The following is a 15,861-nucleotide window of genomic DNA, read 5'->3' on the forward strand; positions in this document are numbered from 1 at the left end:
TAAATTCGATTTGAATTAATTCATCCTATCAGTGGATAACATTAGTGATAGGAAAATAATAAAAACTGCCTAATGGCCTAATGGAGTAACGTAAAAAGAGCGTACCTGGGTCGCCTAGCAGGAGGACGTCCTATCGGACGCCCTAGGTATCGCTGGAGCGACATGGTGGAGGCGGATCTGCGCGAGCTTCGAGTCGACAATTGGCGAGAGGTCGCACAGGACCGAGAAAAGTGGCGCTGTCTTGTGTCGGAGGCCAAGTCTCATTTTGGGTCGCTGAGCCAACGGAGTAAGTGAGTAAGTAAGTAAGTAATGGAGTTCCACAAAAAACTTTAACTTCGTAATAAAGAATTGGTTGTAATTGTAACTGTATTTATAACACAAACGAAAACGAAAGAGAACAAGATATTATTATTATACGGAGAAGAATAATATGTCGGTTAAGTGACATCTACTATAAACATTTTCAGAGGGAACCGCTATATCAATACAGATAATCTTTGTTGCACACCTCAATACAGAAAGCAATAAAATGAATACAGCAACTCAAGTAGAGGTAAACAACAGCCGGTGTTATCGCTATAAAAGGGATCTCTGAGAGACAACCTTTTGGTAGCGGAAATTAATAAATTTGTGTCATGACCGTGTTCCAGATGCAATAAATGAAATACACACAAAAATATATATATTACAAATTAGAATAAAATAAAATGCATACATAAATAAATATAAACACAAACAGTGCCAGCTATAGGGAAAAATAAGCAGATAAAACTATCGCGGAGCAGAAAAAAAGTTTACGAACTCTGTTGAAAGAAGCAGGAGAATGAGCTCACCTTAAGTCTAGAGGTAAAGAATTCCACCGTCGAACTGCTTAAAAAGTAAAATAATTGTTATAGAACTTCAAACAGGATGACAGGACGAAAAGAAGCAAATTATCTTAACATAAGCAAAAAGCTAGGTCCTTCCAACCTAGCTGAATTGAGATAGCTGAAGCTGTTCTTGACTTTCGTGGGATACCGGGGAGTTTCGGTATGTAGATTAGCAGTGCTTATTATTTAGTTATCTTTTGTAAGGCCAATTCTACCGATGTTTATCTACTGGCTATTCAATTTGGGTGTTTAATTTATTCGCCACGGACAATGAAAGGTGTTAAACATAATTAGCATCCGAGTGAGTGATCACTTCCTCTGTAAATTAGGCGGTTGTGTTGTGAGCTAAGAACCGGTTAATGTCACACCAAATGCGTTTGTGTTGCGGTTTTACGGTGCAACGCTTTTTTACAGGTTCATCCATCACAGTATAATCAGCACCAATAACAACGCGCCAAAAGTATCTGCCACCCTCGAATAATTTTCTAAATCGAGATATATCTCGACAGTGCGCGTTCATAAGTATCTACAACAGTTTGAATTATTCTATAGATAGAGACATCTCTTTCAGTTAAGCTACCAGAGACTTTCATCTTTTAACGCATAGTCTAGTCTGCTACGCTACTACATGGATGGTTTTTTTAAATATTTGAAAGTACACACTCTAGGTGGGGTATTTCAAGTAATTTAAGGAACATGTGTGTTTTAAAATAAAACCTAAGAAGTGGAGAAGAAGAAGAAGAACGTTCTCCATTTACCATCGGAAAGTAAAACGTTCTCGAGAACGGTACAACCAGATGGAAACATCCTGTACTACGTCTAAGCAACACTAAAATTATTTTAAACTGCTATTAGTCATAAATGTTCCTGCCGACACTCACTTGATAAATGAATTCAATTAGCTGAAACCACTGAAAACAGAACTCCTAGAACTAATTCACTCCGTATAAATACGTTTATAAGATTGGAATCTGATTCTGATTTCAAAATTTGTTACGGTTTTGATCGTTTTCATAAAAACTTGGTAAAAGGAAGCGCGCGCACTACTGGTGGCTGAGCGGAAGATCTACCGAAAAATCCTAGGACCAAACCAAAACGTGGAAAGGATGGAACCTAGAGACTCCGCAGCAACTAGGAGACTGAAGATCTGGTGTCCGAGCCGAACATCATTGGAGAAACGAAAGCCGCCAGACTCCGATGGCTCGGGCACGTAGTCCGGATGGATGAAGATCGTGCAGTCTGAAGGGAGTTTGGAGTTCCAAATGGCATAAAAGACTGTCTGGACGCCCTAGGTACTGGAGAGATGAAAGGACCTTACTGAATTCGGCGCCGTCGACTGGACTGAAACGGCTTTGGACCGAGTAGCATGGCGGTCTTTGGTGTCGGAGGCCAAGATCCACTTCGGACCGCTGCACCACAGCAGTCAAAGTCATAAAACCATAACGATCGTCACTAGGCATCTGACGCACACCAATACGTGCTCCAGCTCCAGCATCAAATGATACAACTTGCGTTGCATTTCCCATGCACCAATCAGCGTTAGCTATGGTTTAGGTCTTATCAATACAAGCCCAAAACCATAACAACAAGTCAAATCAGAACCGGCCTCAGTATTACCTAACCAACATTCATCATTCTATTTACTTATTTGTGTATTTTGGACCAAACCTACGTTGTAGATTTAGTACATGGATTTGATATGAGTAAATGAATTTGAAGGTTTGAAGATCAAATTAATGTTAGCTTCCCAGATAATTCTATTGCAATTCCAAATTTAGTTCACTAAATTCACGTCATTAATATATGTTTGTGATATTGAAATTCTAAACTAAACTCAAGAAGTTACCTTAAATACATTTTTACCGCCACGCATGTACGAGTATAAAAAGAAAACTTTGCATTGGCAATTTTGCATTAATTCTAAATAGTTAATGATGCGGCCAAGAAAGGAAATGTACAATTAAGTATACATGTAATGTCGCATATAATCCCATACTTGATCATTCGTAGAAGTATCGAAACAGTAAACGACTTAGAAACAGTTTACGAATAAGAAAGCGGTAATGAATTAATGATAACTCTCAACCTTATGATAGTAATTTGCCATTCAGGCACTTTTTCTTTGAATTCTCCTTAATATGTGAAAGTTACACAAGCACAAGTTATTACCTATCTGAACCTGAACGTTATTATGAGACATTTTAAATTGTCAATATTTACGGAATCTTAAAATATTATAAGATTTATAAGATATAATGTTTTGAAAAGATGTATTTCGCCGAGTTTCTTGTCAGTCCCATATTGGTATGTCCTACTCCAATTTAGGAAGGATTTAAATCTTCTCAGGCAGAGGTTTAGGGTTAGGCGCTTAGCACACTAGATCCGATTCGCACGTCGCTCCAATGTTTGAGCGAGACAACACTATACGCATATTATAGCGACATCCCGCTCGCACGTCGGAGCGACATGCGAATCGGATCTTTATCTTATATTTTATGTATGTATGTAGAGTTGTGGGTGTGTGTGTATGTATGTTTTATCTATACTTTCACGATTCTATGATGTTTGTTGGATCATAAACATCATGTCGAAGGCGAAAACGTTTCCATACTGTTCATACAATTTCTACTGTGAAGAAGGTGAAGGGACAAAATGTCGAGATAATTGCAATATGGTTTCGGATGCGTGGGAGTGCCGTAAGTACACGGCTTGAGAACTATGCAACATTTTTTATTGCACATTGTGTATTGTTTTTATAGAAATGCAATTTAAATGCATCCTTTTTGCTTAGTGGCTAATTATCTATAAACATTTATGGTGCTAATAGGCGTAGATGTATCTTTTATGGTTTACCTTTTGTAAATTCTTGCTGATTAGGTATTTTACTGCGTAAGAGCTCAACGAGGGTGCGGAGTGTTAGGATCGGCAACGCGCATGTAACTCCTCTCGAGTTGCAGGCGTACATAGGCTACCTACGAATATCATCATCAGGCGGGTCGTAGTTTATTTGGCACCGAAGTAGTATAAAAATAAAACTATGCATTTTTCCTTTGGGCATCATTGCCTATTTGGTACCTGGGCCGATTTTTACCGTATGTTCTACAAAAAATCTTCCACTGAGTTACGGAACGGAACCGTATGGTATTTTTCGTAACTCGACGGAAACATACTGGTAGAAGACGACTGGTAGACTCTTCTATCGTATTCGTTCGTATTGGGATTCCCTATTTATTGTACTCAGAATGAGGAGCTCTTTAAATCAGCCAAATTTTATCCAAATCAAATGAAAAAAACCGCACAAGTGCAATACCCTATATACATTTTGATTCCCTTAAATGTGTCGAAATATAATTTTTTGCGGCATAAAAACGTTAACTTAGATGTTTGATTTTTTACAGCTTCGTGGGACTGTAGACCTGAGTATATGGTTTTAAATTTAACTCGATACCTCCACGCGTTCTCGACATAAAGGGAGACAGATGGACGGACAACAAAATTATTCCATTCCATTTTTTTTCTTTTTGAAGTAGGTATGGAGCGCTAAAAGTCGACCACAAAATATAACTCGGCTAACCTTCATACCTTCTTTACATATTTCGGGATTACCTACATTTTATTAATGTAATGTCAGTTTTCAATGTGTTATAGTTAGGCGTATAACTCTACTGCGGTCATGTTTACTAAAGGGGTTAACAAAGCAAAAGTTATTTTGTGCCCGTACTCTAGGCTGGGTTAAAAATAAAGTTTCACTGCCCGCGTACTGGCCGCTAAGAGCAAAATCGGCAGAAAACCTCGATAGAAAAAACGATATATTACGAGATAACGAGAATTATTGATTCTCTCCCTTTATAAAACTTAACACACTCATTGCGGCACTGGGTCAAAAGTCCTGATACAAAGTATGGTTAATTACGAGTTACACTAATTGCAACAGCGAACGTGTAAGGATCCAAGCTACACATATAAAACGCCAAGAAAAAGCTTACTTTACATTTACCTTATTACCGACGTAAGTTCTTAGGTAAATAATACTAAATATTGACTACTGGGTCTCTATTTTTTCCCATAAAGTTTTAAGTCATAATGTATTGTTTGTCCGCATTTTCGTTATCCATAATTTAGTTTTTCTCAGAAACGCGTAACTTTTCAGGATTGCCATAAAACAAACCCAACCTAACCTAACCTATCTATAGGATAACCTAAGGAAATTCCTGAAAAGTTAACGGTTTCGGCGTTATGACTAATGATAATATGACTATCATTGCATTATGACTTTCAATCATTATCCGAAAGAAAGGGATCCGATTGATTACTATATTGGAGAGATTAATAACGAATTTTAATATTTATTATACTTTCCAATAAAAAGTGATATTTATCTGTGACAGAAAAGAGAGTTTTAGGCGCATCCCACGTGGTCTGAAATTAAAAAACGGAATCCTTATATCACGGAATAAATTCAAAGGGTAAATAGGGAGGGAGGTGACTATTTGTTTATAAAATCTAGATGCAACAGACAGTATTCTTAATAAATTCTGTAAGCGGTTCAGATTCTTATTCAGACAGTGTGGGACGCGCCTTACCTTGACTTTAGAAAAAGAATGTGCCAGCCACCGAGCCTAATTAGGTACAGTCAAAAGATTTAATTTGTAACCCATTTCGTACCTTGCCACTTGTAAGAGGTCTCTAGCGACTTTTCTGTTGTTTGTTACTGTGACAATTAGTGTATTTGCTTCTTATTATTTTTGATCACTCAAACTTCGCCCTAGACAGGCCCTTTGGTTCAAATTGCGTAGGTCGTTAAGCATTAAACCAATAAGTATGTCTCGTATCTGCGACCGTATTTGGAAATCTAAAATACGACAATAGTTATCTATGGGGTCTAGCCAAGATGACAATCGTTGATAAAATCAGGTCCGGAAATACTACGTATCCGTTGCGATGAGTAAAGATAATATGCAAAGGCATTTCACACAGCCTTACACACCTAAAGCAACCTTACAGACAGTCTCCAGTAAATTAAATGGTCTAAGTTATATATTATTGAAACGCTTTCACTAAAACATACTAGAAATAAACGGACTGAAAAGTATTTTTCTTTTCACATGCTCTGAAAGAAGGTCATTGTTGTTCTAAAAAGTGTGCAAAAAATGATATCTACATGTTTCTGCACTAGAGCATTTCACTTTCCAATACGGTGTTTTTCATTTTTTTTAATATATTGAAAGGTTTTAAATGGATTTCCATAACTAATTTTACCTAAAAGCTTGATTGAAAACACCCTCCAGAAATGCTATAAAAAATTATACTTAGTCATGTTTTAAAGAAAACACATGTATTTTAACTTTCCTTGTATTCTATATGATAAGTAGAGTGTTTAACTCGGGTGAAAGGCGTCATTTCATCCCTTGGTTAACAATCTACGATTTACATACAAAATAAACCATATTTTGTAGAACTTGTAGACCATGTTTTTTGGTATAAGAATACTAAAAAATGAAAATAAGTATGATAATAGTCACGTGACTTTTCGACAGCTGTGGGGCTAAGATGGTCGGCTCTTTATCATTTGTAACCATGCCTGTCACGTTCTAACATGTATGGTGATGTATGTAAGTGCGAAAGTGATGCATGACATGACAGGTGATAAAAATGCGACCATGATACCTCTGCTACTGTCATCCCAGTAAATTTTCTTTTTTTTTTGTCGATCTAGATTTGTCATCTTGGCTAGGCCCCTTTATCAGAGAATCGCGGTCAATTACAACCAAGAATATGAGAGTGACACACTCATGACAAAATTAAATTGCTATAATATTTTCAGTTATTGAATAAGCGCTCTGATTTTATTTATAACTTGCTGGTTTAATTTATCTGCCAGTTGGCGTCAAAATTCCAACCAAACCCGTACCGATCGGATCTATCTCGAATTTGCATCGAAATTGGTTTAGCCTTAGAGATAATCTGGTTTAAACATTAGTCTACGCAAGCCAGATAGAAAAGTCACTTTTACACATATGTACTAGACTACTAGTACATGTACTACCTGCTAAGGTAAGGGAACCTAGAAGTGGCCTAAGAAAAATATTTAAAGTAGCTTCCTACCTACTAAATTGAATGATGCTTGAATTGAATTTTGCCACACGATAAAATATGAATATCAAATAAAGGTTTCCAGCTTCCACCCATTCTTAAGAAAGGAAAGGTCTAAAATCACCTAAACATATATGTATTTATATGCTATTTCTGTTTGACCCTATGGTTGTCGGTAGAGAATACCATTTGGCATTAAGTCCGCCATTTGTACATTGTTGTATATATTTAGTGCAATAAAGTTTAAATAAATAAATAATTAAAAATTAAATGTTTTTAATTTCTATACATAGGTATTTGGAAAACGGACCTACTCACATTGTTTTATGTATAATCTAATAATAATATTTTTTGGAGTACGCGACGACATTGTAGCTCGACATTGAAAGTGTTTAAAACATTTATTAAGTACTTATTGTGTATATAGAATAAAGATTCAGCAGTTTTTTTTATTTAACTAAAGCACATTTTAAGCAAGAGCCTATTTTATGCAAGATACCTTGGGGTGAGTGCAACCAATTTTCCGACAAATAGGTAAAAACTTTTTCTTCACTCTTATAATTTTCTAAAAGTTAATATTAGTTATTAATAAGTATGCAGTGTCCATTGCATAGATACATTTTAAAAGCATCATGCAAGATGCCGTTTTAACTATATACGCACGCAAAGTCAGTGTTTGACATTTTTTGGCAGAGAAAGTGTACGTACCCAGCATAAACTATGTTCTAATATCTACCGTGTTCACTTTAATTTAGTCGCATGACTTATAGGAATTTGAAGTCGCCCATGTTCTGTTAAAGCCCTGATTGCAAAATTTTCTCGAAAATCAAAGAAACTAGAAAAAAAATATCCTTCTTAAAAAGCTCTAGTACGTCCGCACGTTCCCTTGTTACGATAAAGCAATGTACGTGGTTCTCAAACTTTCTTTTTTTTTCAATATCATGATATTGGAGCTTATTTTAAAGCTTGTTCATTCGGAAATTAAATTAACTTTACTTTAATTTTTTCATCCTGTTAAGCATACAATTTAAATAGTTTGGATCAAAAGGTGACCTTAAAATGTAAAACAATAGGTTTAAACTAAGGTAACTAATTTGGATTTGATGAAGATTTTTAGAACTGGGTGGAGATTTTTGACTTTTGAGCTGTCGCTTAATTTTATGAATTATCCGCATTTATTCCAGATCCGCACTTATCCCAACATGCCATACTTAAAAACAATTCCAGTAAGTACCTACTAAATGTTTAAAATAACTAGGTAGTTTACCAAATTTAAAATAAGTGTAAATATAATATTATAGCATTTTCAGTAAATAAGTATTTAAATGTATTTAGAAAGCATTCCTATACATGTATAACCCTTCCTTATTGAAACACTGTAATCCCTTGTGACAAATAGCCGGAAGACTTATAACTGACCAAAAGTGTCCGGTTTCAGGGCAAAACTTCGCAATTTAGGTTGATTGAAAAGTCTGTGATTTGTTTACTTTTGTACTGTAGCAACCCACTTAAATAAACAATCTTTGATCTATTTAAAGAGCTGGGACTTACTTTTAATATCTTAGTATTCAGTTATCAGAGCACAATAAAGTTTATAACTCGAAACCCACTTGTCATAGATTTGATATATTTTTTCCTTTTATTTCATAGTAAAATTGCTCTGCTGAGTTATTAAATTTTTCATTCTTTTTAGTTCTGTTTTATTGTTTTTTTATCGCATTCTTGCATTTTATATTTATTTTATTATACCTACCTTCCTATTTTTATTACATCGATTGCTAAAGACAAGTTGAATTAATTCAAATTACTGTTATTTTTACTACATTTGGAAATTCAATGAAATAAATCATATAAAAGGATAAATACTTAGGTATCGATACTTTTTAAAACCAAAAGTCACAGATTACAATAAAAATATATTGTAACCTATTTGTAATACATACATAGTAAATAAATACTACACGGTTAACACGATTTATTAACTATGTCCATATGTTTTACCCCTATCCTATTTTCTACTTGTGTGTATTAAGATCAGTAACCGTATCTAAGTTTATGTTTATTTGTCACATACGCAAATAATAATAAAATCTCTACATTCTATAAAAAAAGAACAAACGAAAACACCTATTTTAAATCGTGAGCCTCTTTAACCGGTAAGCAGTAAAATAAAGCGATTTATACAGTTTACAGCCAAGAGACCAGCAATAAGAGCTTTTTACCTTTTTTAGTCTAAGGCTACTTACCACCAGTTCGCCTGAGCCTGTGCTAATAATAGTTGAAAGCTCAGCACTTTCCAAAATAGCTCCATTGTGACAAACTACAATCCTCCTCAACAGTCAAACACTCACAAATCACCGCAAATGAACAAAACACTAACGAAAATTCAAAACATAACTGTAACAACACAACATAAAGCACAAAAACGATAACATAACAATGTAATCACTAAAACATTTCCAATCCTTGTAAAAAAATAAAATAAAACTTTTAAAAACTTTCTTAAAAGTTCAAAACACTTTAAAATGTAAAGGTAAACTTTCTTCGAAATCAGCCGCTATTAGAAAATAAAACCAGAAACAACGAGCGTTTGGTTTTCAAATTTCGAATTCGGAAATATTTTGGATAGGTGGCCAGTACGTGCGCGCCCGCGATCCGCGCGCATGGGAACACAAAACCAGACTGGCTTGCTCCAAGCGCTCGTAAGTATTCCATAGGATTCGCGTAAGGGGAAGGGTCGTATTGGAGGGCGAATGCATTGCTGCAAGCCCTTACCACGACAAACCACCGTGAAATGTCGTTGCAATCACGACTATAATGTCAAGGAATTATTTATATTCCCTTCTACACAATGGTAGGAGATAAAAAATAAATTTTATTTATGAACTCATCAATTGTAAGATTTGCGAGCTTGCGTCTGGTAAGGTAAATGCGCTTATATATGACGCGCTTGTTTACTGAATTGACTTTCTTGATCGAACGAATGGCCGTAAATGTGGTCGTTGGTGGTTACGTTCATTTAGTAAATTTAGTTTATTGCCAGTAAATATGATGTTTATGTTAAGTCTACTCAGAATGATAGCCGAGATAAGTCTACTCTACAATGTAGAATTAAGTACAGAAGCTTAAGAACTACTGATACTTCAGATACAGGTTGAGTCTAAAAATACCTCTTGAATTAATGGTCACATTACTATTTATACAAACAAAATACTTAAGCAAAAATTTATATTGTAATTACACATATAAAAACAAGATTTGTTTTCAAATAATAATAATTAAATCTAAGTTTTAAAAAAACGTTACACTAACCAGTAATCCACGTCCATCACTATAGTTAAAAAAAAACTAATTAAAAAAACAATAAAGGGCTTGAAACCGCGGCAACAATGGGCATACCTGCGCCATTTTGTTCTGTGTTTACGATGCAGTAAAACTGTAATTGCAACGGATCAAACGGCCCGACGAGCTTCAAGAAAAAAAAGAGATGCCTTTAAAATTGAACCTTAAGTACCCGTAATAAGGAAATGGTAACGGGCATCTAATTTAAAGGTCCCGTTTTAGTGCAGTTATTTGCAAGTTTGAAACCAACTGTTGCAAATGTGCAGAATGGGTTGAATGCGATGGTTTCTTGTGTGCAGGATTTACAAATATACAGAGTTGTGTTATGGAAAAACTCACTATTGGTTAACTATTCATGTCCAAACCAATTTTCGTGGAAAGTATTTAATTAAGCTTTTTCTTTTTTAACGCTTGGTTCAAAAGTTAGAGGAGCTGACAATGTTGGATTTTCGAAGTTACATATTATTTTTAGAATTATTTACTCAAAATACTATTTTAGAAACCTTAGTTTTCAGGATGACTCAGGATACAAGGGTCCGGGTCCGACACTTCAGTTTTCTATAGAAAGCGTGACATGATTATATATATTATATTACCTCCTTCTTCTTCGCGTTGTCCCGACATTTTGCCACGGCTCGAGCCTGGGGTCCGCTTGGCAACTAGTCCCGAGAATTGGCGTAGGAACTAAGTTTTTACGAAAGCGACTGCCATCTGACCTTCCAACCCAGAGGGTAAACTAGGCCTAATTGGGATTAGTCCGGTTTCCCACGATGTTTTCCTTCACCGAAAAGCGACTGGTAAATATCAAATGATATTTCGTACATAAGTTCCGAAAAACTCCTTGGTACGAGCCGGGGTTTGAACCCGCGACCTCCGAATTCCAATTCACACGCTCTTACCTCTAGGCCACCAGCGCTGATTACCGTCACTTGTCATAGAAAAAGAATTGTCGGGCGTCCCGGCCCGGGCCCGGGCCGTTCTAGGGTGAGTCATCCTTTAAAGAGCTAATGAATGAATGATATATATATATTTGCCATGCCCTAACGGACGTCGGCGACCACCTTTGCCTTCTCTCTTCTGCTCTTGGCCATTCTTGCCAGTATGGCTGCGTTTTTCACGTTCGTCCATTTCTTAATATTGTCAAGCCAGATGAACCTCCTTCTTCCCCTTCCCCTCTTACCATCAATTTTTCCTTCCAAAATAAGATATTTTCCTTTTTTTCACCGTAACCAAAACCTCCAACTTTTTCTCCATTCTTTTAAGTACTTCCACATTCGTAATTCTATCGGTCCAGGATATTTTTAGCATGCGCCTATATAGCCACATTTCGAATGCGTCTATTTTCTTTTCCATCGCTTTATTCAGAGAGAATATTAAACAAAATATAAAAACATCGGAAGAAGATAGTGCCACTAAAGATATCATCTCGATGGCAACTTCCAGCACTAATCTTCCGATGAGACCATTAGTTGAAATAATCACGCAGGTAAAAAAAACAGCATGGCATTTGAATCAGCGCCATATCTATAAATATTAATGTTATAGACAAGACACAGGTTCCCTGCTAAAAATATACGATACGAGTAGCCTTTTTTTTCTTTAAAATATTATTCTCAGTATTTCTAATGTTAAGGTGTTAGCTGTTAACACATGATGATGGCGTGTCAAACAAGCCAATGGAATCTATTCAAAATTTCTAACCAACAAAGTTTTTATTTAATACCACAATCAAATAAATTAACCAGGTCAGAAGTGTCGAATTAATCGAGAGGCTGATTCTGGTTTACTATTTGACATAGTTCTCATCTCGTTTTGATACGACTTTGAGTCATGTTATGATCTCATGCTCACTAATAAGTTCGGGCGAAATGCATTATGAGACCACTCCAGGGAGCCTAGACAAGACGTCGATCGTACATCGACACTCGCCAAACGAAACGAAAAATGTATCGGGATGACAAATGCTACGAAAAGTCACGTGACTATTTTACTAAATTAATTAAGTTTCAATTGGCGTTTTCTATCAACTATTGTCATCTTGGCAAGACTCCCTGAATCTCCTTAGTCTCCTTTTAGTCAACACTACTCAGCTTAAGATGCTAACTCCGATTGGTGCTCATAATTAAGGTCATATCTAGTGATCTTTATCAACGTGCAGTTTTCATAGCAAATCATATGGGTGGCAGAAAAATCAATACACGTAAATAATAGATATAGTATTATTTACTTTAATGTGAATAATTATACGATATAATTATTCACATTAAAGTAAACCTTCTTCGACCTTTTTTATTAAAAAAAATAGCCATCTAAGTCGTATGACATGACAATGACATGCATTAATGTCGTGTCATAAAAATACAACTAAAGGTAAAAGTAAATAACAATTTCGTGCAACATTTTAAATCCTAAATTACCTTCCCGTAATTTCCGTCAACATGGAAAGGTCTTTAATTATTTACTTCAAATGGTTTTTTTCTCATCGACGTAAACAACTGACACCCAAATTCATTGAACAAATTTTAGTTCTTTATTTAGCAGAATATGATATTAAAAATACTTGTGTATTTTTTTGCAAACCATACTTTGCTATGAAAACTGCACGTTGATAACAATCATTAGTCATATCAAAATAAAATAAACCCCAAATCAAATTGTTAAAACAGAACCAGCATCTATGTGTATTTTAAAGTTCAACAGACTGGCAAATAGCGGAATAGTGCCAATGCCAATTGGCGCGATCATCTCCAATCTAAAGAAAACTACTTTTAAATTGTTTTGCACCATTATTTCATTAAATGATTGTCGACTTGCGTCATCTGATTGCGCTTTTGTTTGGTAGTTACTGAAAAAAAATACTGAAACACCAGTTTGTTTTGACGACCAGTTTGGCCTAGTGGGTAGTGACCCTGCCTACGAAGCCGATGGTCCCAGGTTCAAATCCTGGTAAGGGCATTTATTCGTGTGATGAGCATGGATATTTGTTCCTGAGTCATGGGTGTTTTCTATGTATTTAAGTATTTATAAATATTTATATATTATATATATCGTTGTCTAAGTACCCTAAACACAAGCCTTATTGAGCTTACTGTGGGACTTAGTCAATTTGTGTACCAATATCCTATAAAAAATTTTTTAATCACTTACTGAAAAGCCTTTCATATAAATTGTACGGGTACATCTTTAGAAAAGTTCTTATTGTTTATACAGTAGGTATGTATCTGAACGTAAAGCATTAACTTAAATCCGTTAATGTATAGGTCATACTGAACAACTTTTAGTATGGGACTAACCTTGAAAGTGCGTTAAAAAATGGCTCATCATATTCGTGCTCGTCACACAAATAAATGTCCTTACCAGGATTAGAACCCGGCACGGAACCATCGGATTCATAGGCAGAGTCACTACCAACTAGGCCAGATCGGTCGTCAAAAGAATAATCTTTATTTACATGATAGATACAGCTTTGATAAGCAACGGGTTTGAGTAATTGCTTTACGTTCAGTTACATACTGTATTACCTTAAATCTAAAAGAGGCCCTTGAGGCATTTTACGAAGAATGCTAGTGGCATTTCCTCGTTCTACCATAATGCTGATACGTTGTGCGAAGAAGCCGCCAGCTTTTCGGTCACCAGTTTCGTCAAGAAGACGCTTCGCGATTTCTGCAAAAAACTTGTGCGCGCCCCAACCCCAAGAAAAATTGATCAGCACCTCTATAATTAAGTAATCCATTCAGTAATATAAATGATACGGAGGGTATATACTCGTAACGCACTATTGCAATCGCGTCCACGAACTTATTTATCTATATGTATGTATACATACATACATCTATAGGATAGCCTATATCAAAACATAACCTAGCCTATACCTGATTGAAGTCCACGATAACCCTTCAGCGCGATTGGCACTGTTATTGCAAGTGAATTTATCGCATATAAGTTTGCAACAACAGTTGAACGTATGGAGAGGACAGAACGACGATGTTGTCCCCATCGATGTCGGATACAAATGAGTAATCTATAAATGCCATAAAGAGTTGTTAGCTTTGAGAATGGATAGACGCGGCAGGAAAAAATCTGAACTCGTCATAATTATATTACAACCCCTCTGGGCTTACTCTCCACAGGACACGTCTAGTGTAGTGGTTATTTTTGAAATAATTATTTGGTATTTTGTATGGTTTTTATTTTTTAATGTTGGACACGGCTTTTATGCGTATTTATGATTTCTTTAGTTACTTCCTTTTTAATCAATACTTTTTTATTAATGAATTGATTTAGTCAATATTATTTTCACTTCAAATAAGTTGTTGCACAAATTATATAAACGATGTAAGTTTTTCTTGTTTGTATATTGTTACACATTTAGAAACAACTAATTGACACTATTCAAACAAGCCTAAGGCCAATAAGGTACACATAATACATTCTTAGGTCATTTCCTAACTGTGATATAATCATCAAACTAACTCGATAGCGCCAGAATATTACAACATCACTGAATTCACATAGGTTTGCCAAATTTTAAGTTTAATCGAATATCACGATCCCACTTCATGAAAGCCGGAACCCTGCTAAAATTCTGTTGTGAGAAAGATAATCTTAGTTAATATAACAAGTTTTCATAAACGGATCCCAAATGCATAAAAAGCGTGTAAAAGATGAAGCAAATATTTTTTACCAGCAAACCTTAAGAGTCAGTTGCATTGCTTTACAATAAACCGTGATCGTAATCGTGATGTGAATGTCATCTCGCCTTGTGTGGTAGGGCACAGCACAGCAGATGGCATTCCAGATCTAGAGCAGAGCCCAACTGGGGAAGTACCTCCACCTTACAGAAAACCGCAGCCAAATAACACTTGACCCTACTCATAGTGTTGTGTTCCTGCCGGTGAGTAAGGTTGCCAGAGCTCAACGAGGGGGTTGGGGTTAGGGTCGGCAACGCGCATGTAACTCCTCTGGAGTTGCAGGTGTACATAGGCTACGGAGACTGCTTACCATCAGGCAGGCCGTATGCTTGTTTGCCACCGACGTAGTATTAAAAAAAAAAAAAAAAAAACCGTCTGTCACCGTTAAATTATGTAATGATGTTATTAATAAATGAGTATGAGTAAGAGTATCAGTAAAGCGTTCGCTAAATATTTTTGTATGGCAAGTTTCATAGTTCACTGCTGACTCTTTGATCGGTCCGTCAATTATGGTTGATGCAACTGGCCCTAAGTATATAAAATTTAAAAGTCAAAGCTCCTGTAAAAGTTCAGCTCTACCCTTCCCTAGGTCTACGCAAAAAGTTAATACGATCCAGTTATTAGGAGAATAATAACTCGGCATATTCCGTACTCAGCCCGTTCCGGCGATATCATCTATGCTATTTTTATTTTATTCATAGAGCGCCATCTTTATTTCTTTGTTTACTCCTAAAGATCGTGTCAGTCTTCATACACATGTTGGATAAAATGTAGGTATTATGATATTTTTGTTTACTACACGTGATAAGCCCAAAATGCATTAAATGCCCATGTTTTAATACAATTATGGTGAAGAATAGGCTTAA

General features: G+C 35.8%; 1 protein-coding gene and 1 long non-coding RNA gene across 2 annotated transcripts in view; both read right to left on the reverse strand.

Annotated features, from left to right (window-relative positions):
- Window positions 1–9,843, reverse strand: part of LOC133516419 (protein Wnt-4-like) — an 88,511-nt gene extending 78,668 nt beyond the window's left edge. The window contains exon 1 of the mRNA XM_061849345.1: window positions 9,209–9,843. Within this exon, the coding sequence (XP_061705329.1) occupies window positions 9,209–9,273 (65 nt within the window). The 5' untranslated portion in view covers window positions 9,274–9,843. The remainder of the gene's footprint in view (window positions 1–9,208) is intronic.
- LOC133516428 (uncharacterized) overlaps window positions 1–15,861 on the reverse strand; it is a 452,437-nt gene that overhangs the window by 308,785 nt on the left and 127,791 nt on the right. The gene's annotated exons all lie outside the window — the stretch shown is intronic.

This window comes from Cydia pomonella, chromosome 3, assembly GCF_033807575.1.
Source record: "Cydia pomonella isolate Wapato2018A chromosome 3, ilCydPomo1, whole genome shotgun sequence".
NCBI lineage: Eukaryota > Metazoa > Arthropoda > Insecta > Lepidoptera > Tortricidae > Cydia > Cydia pomonella.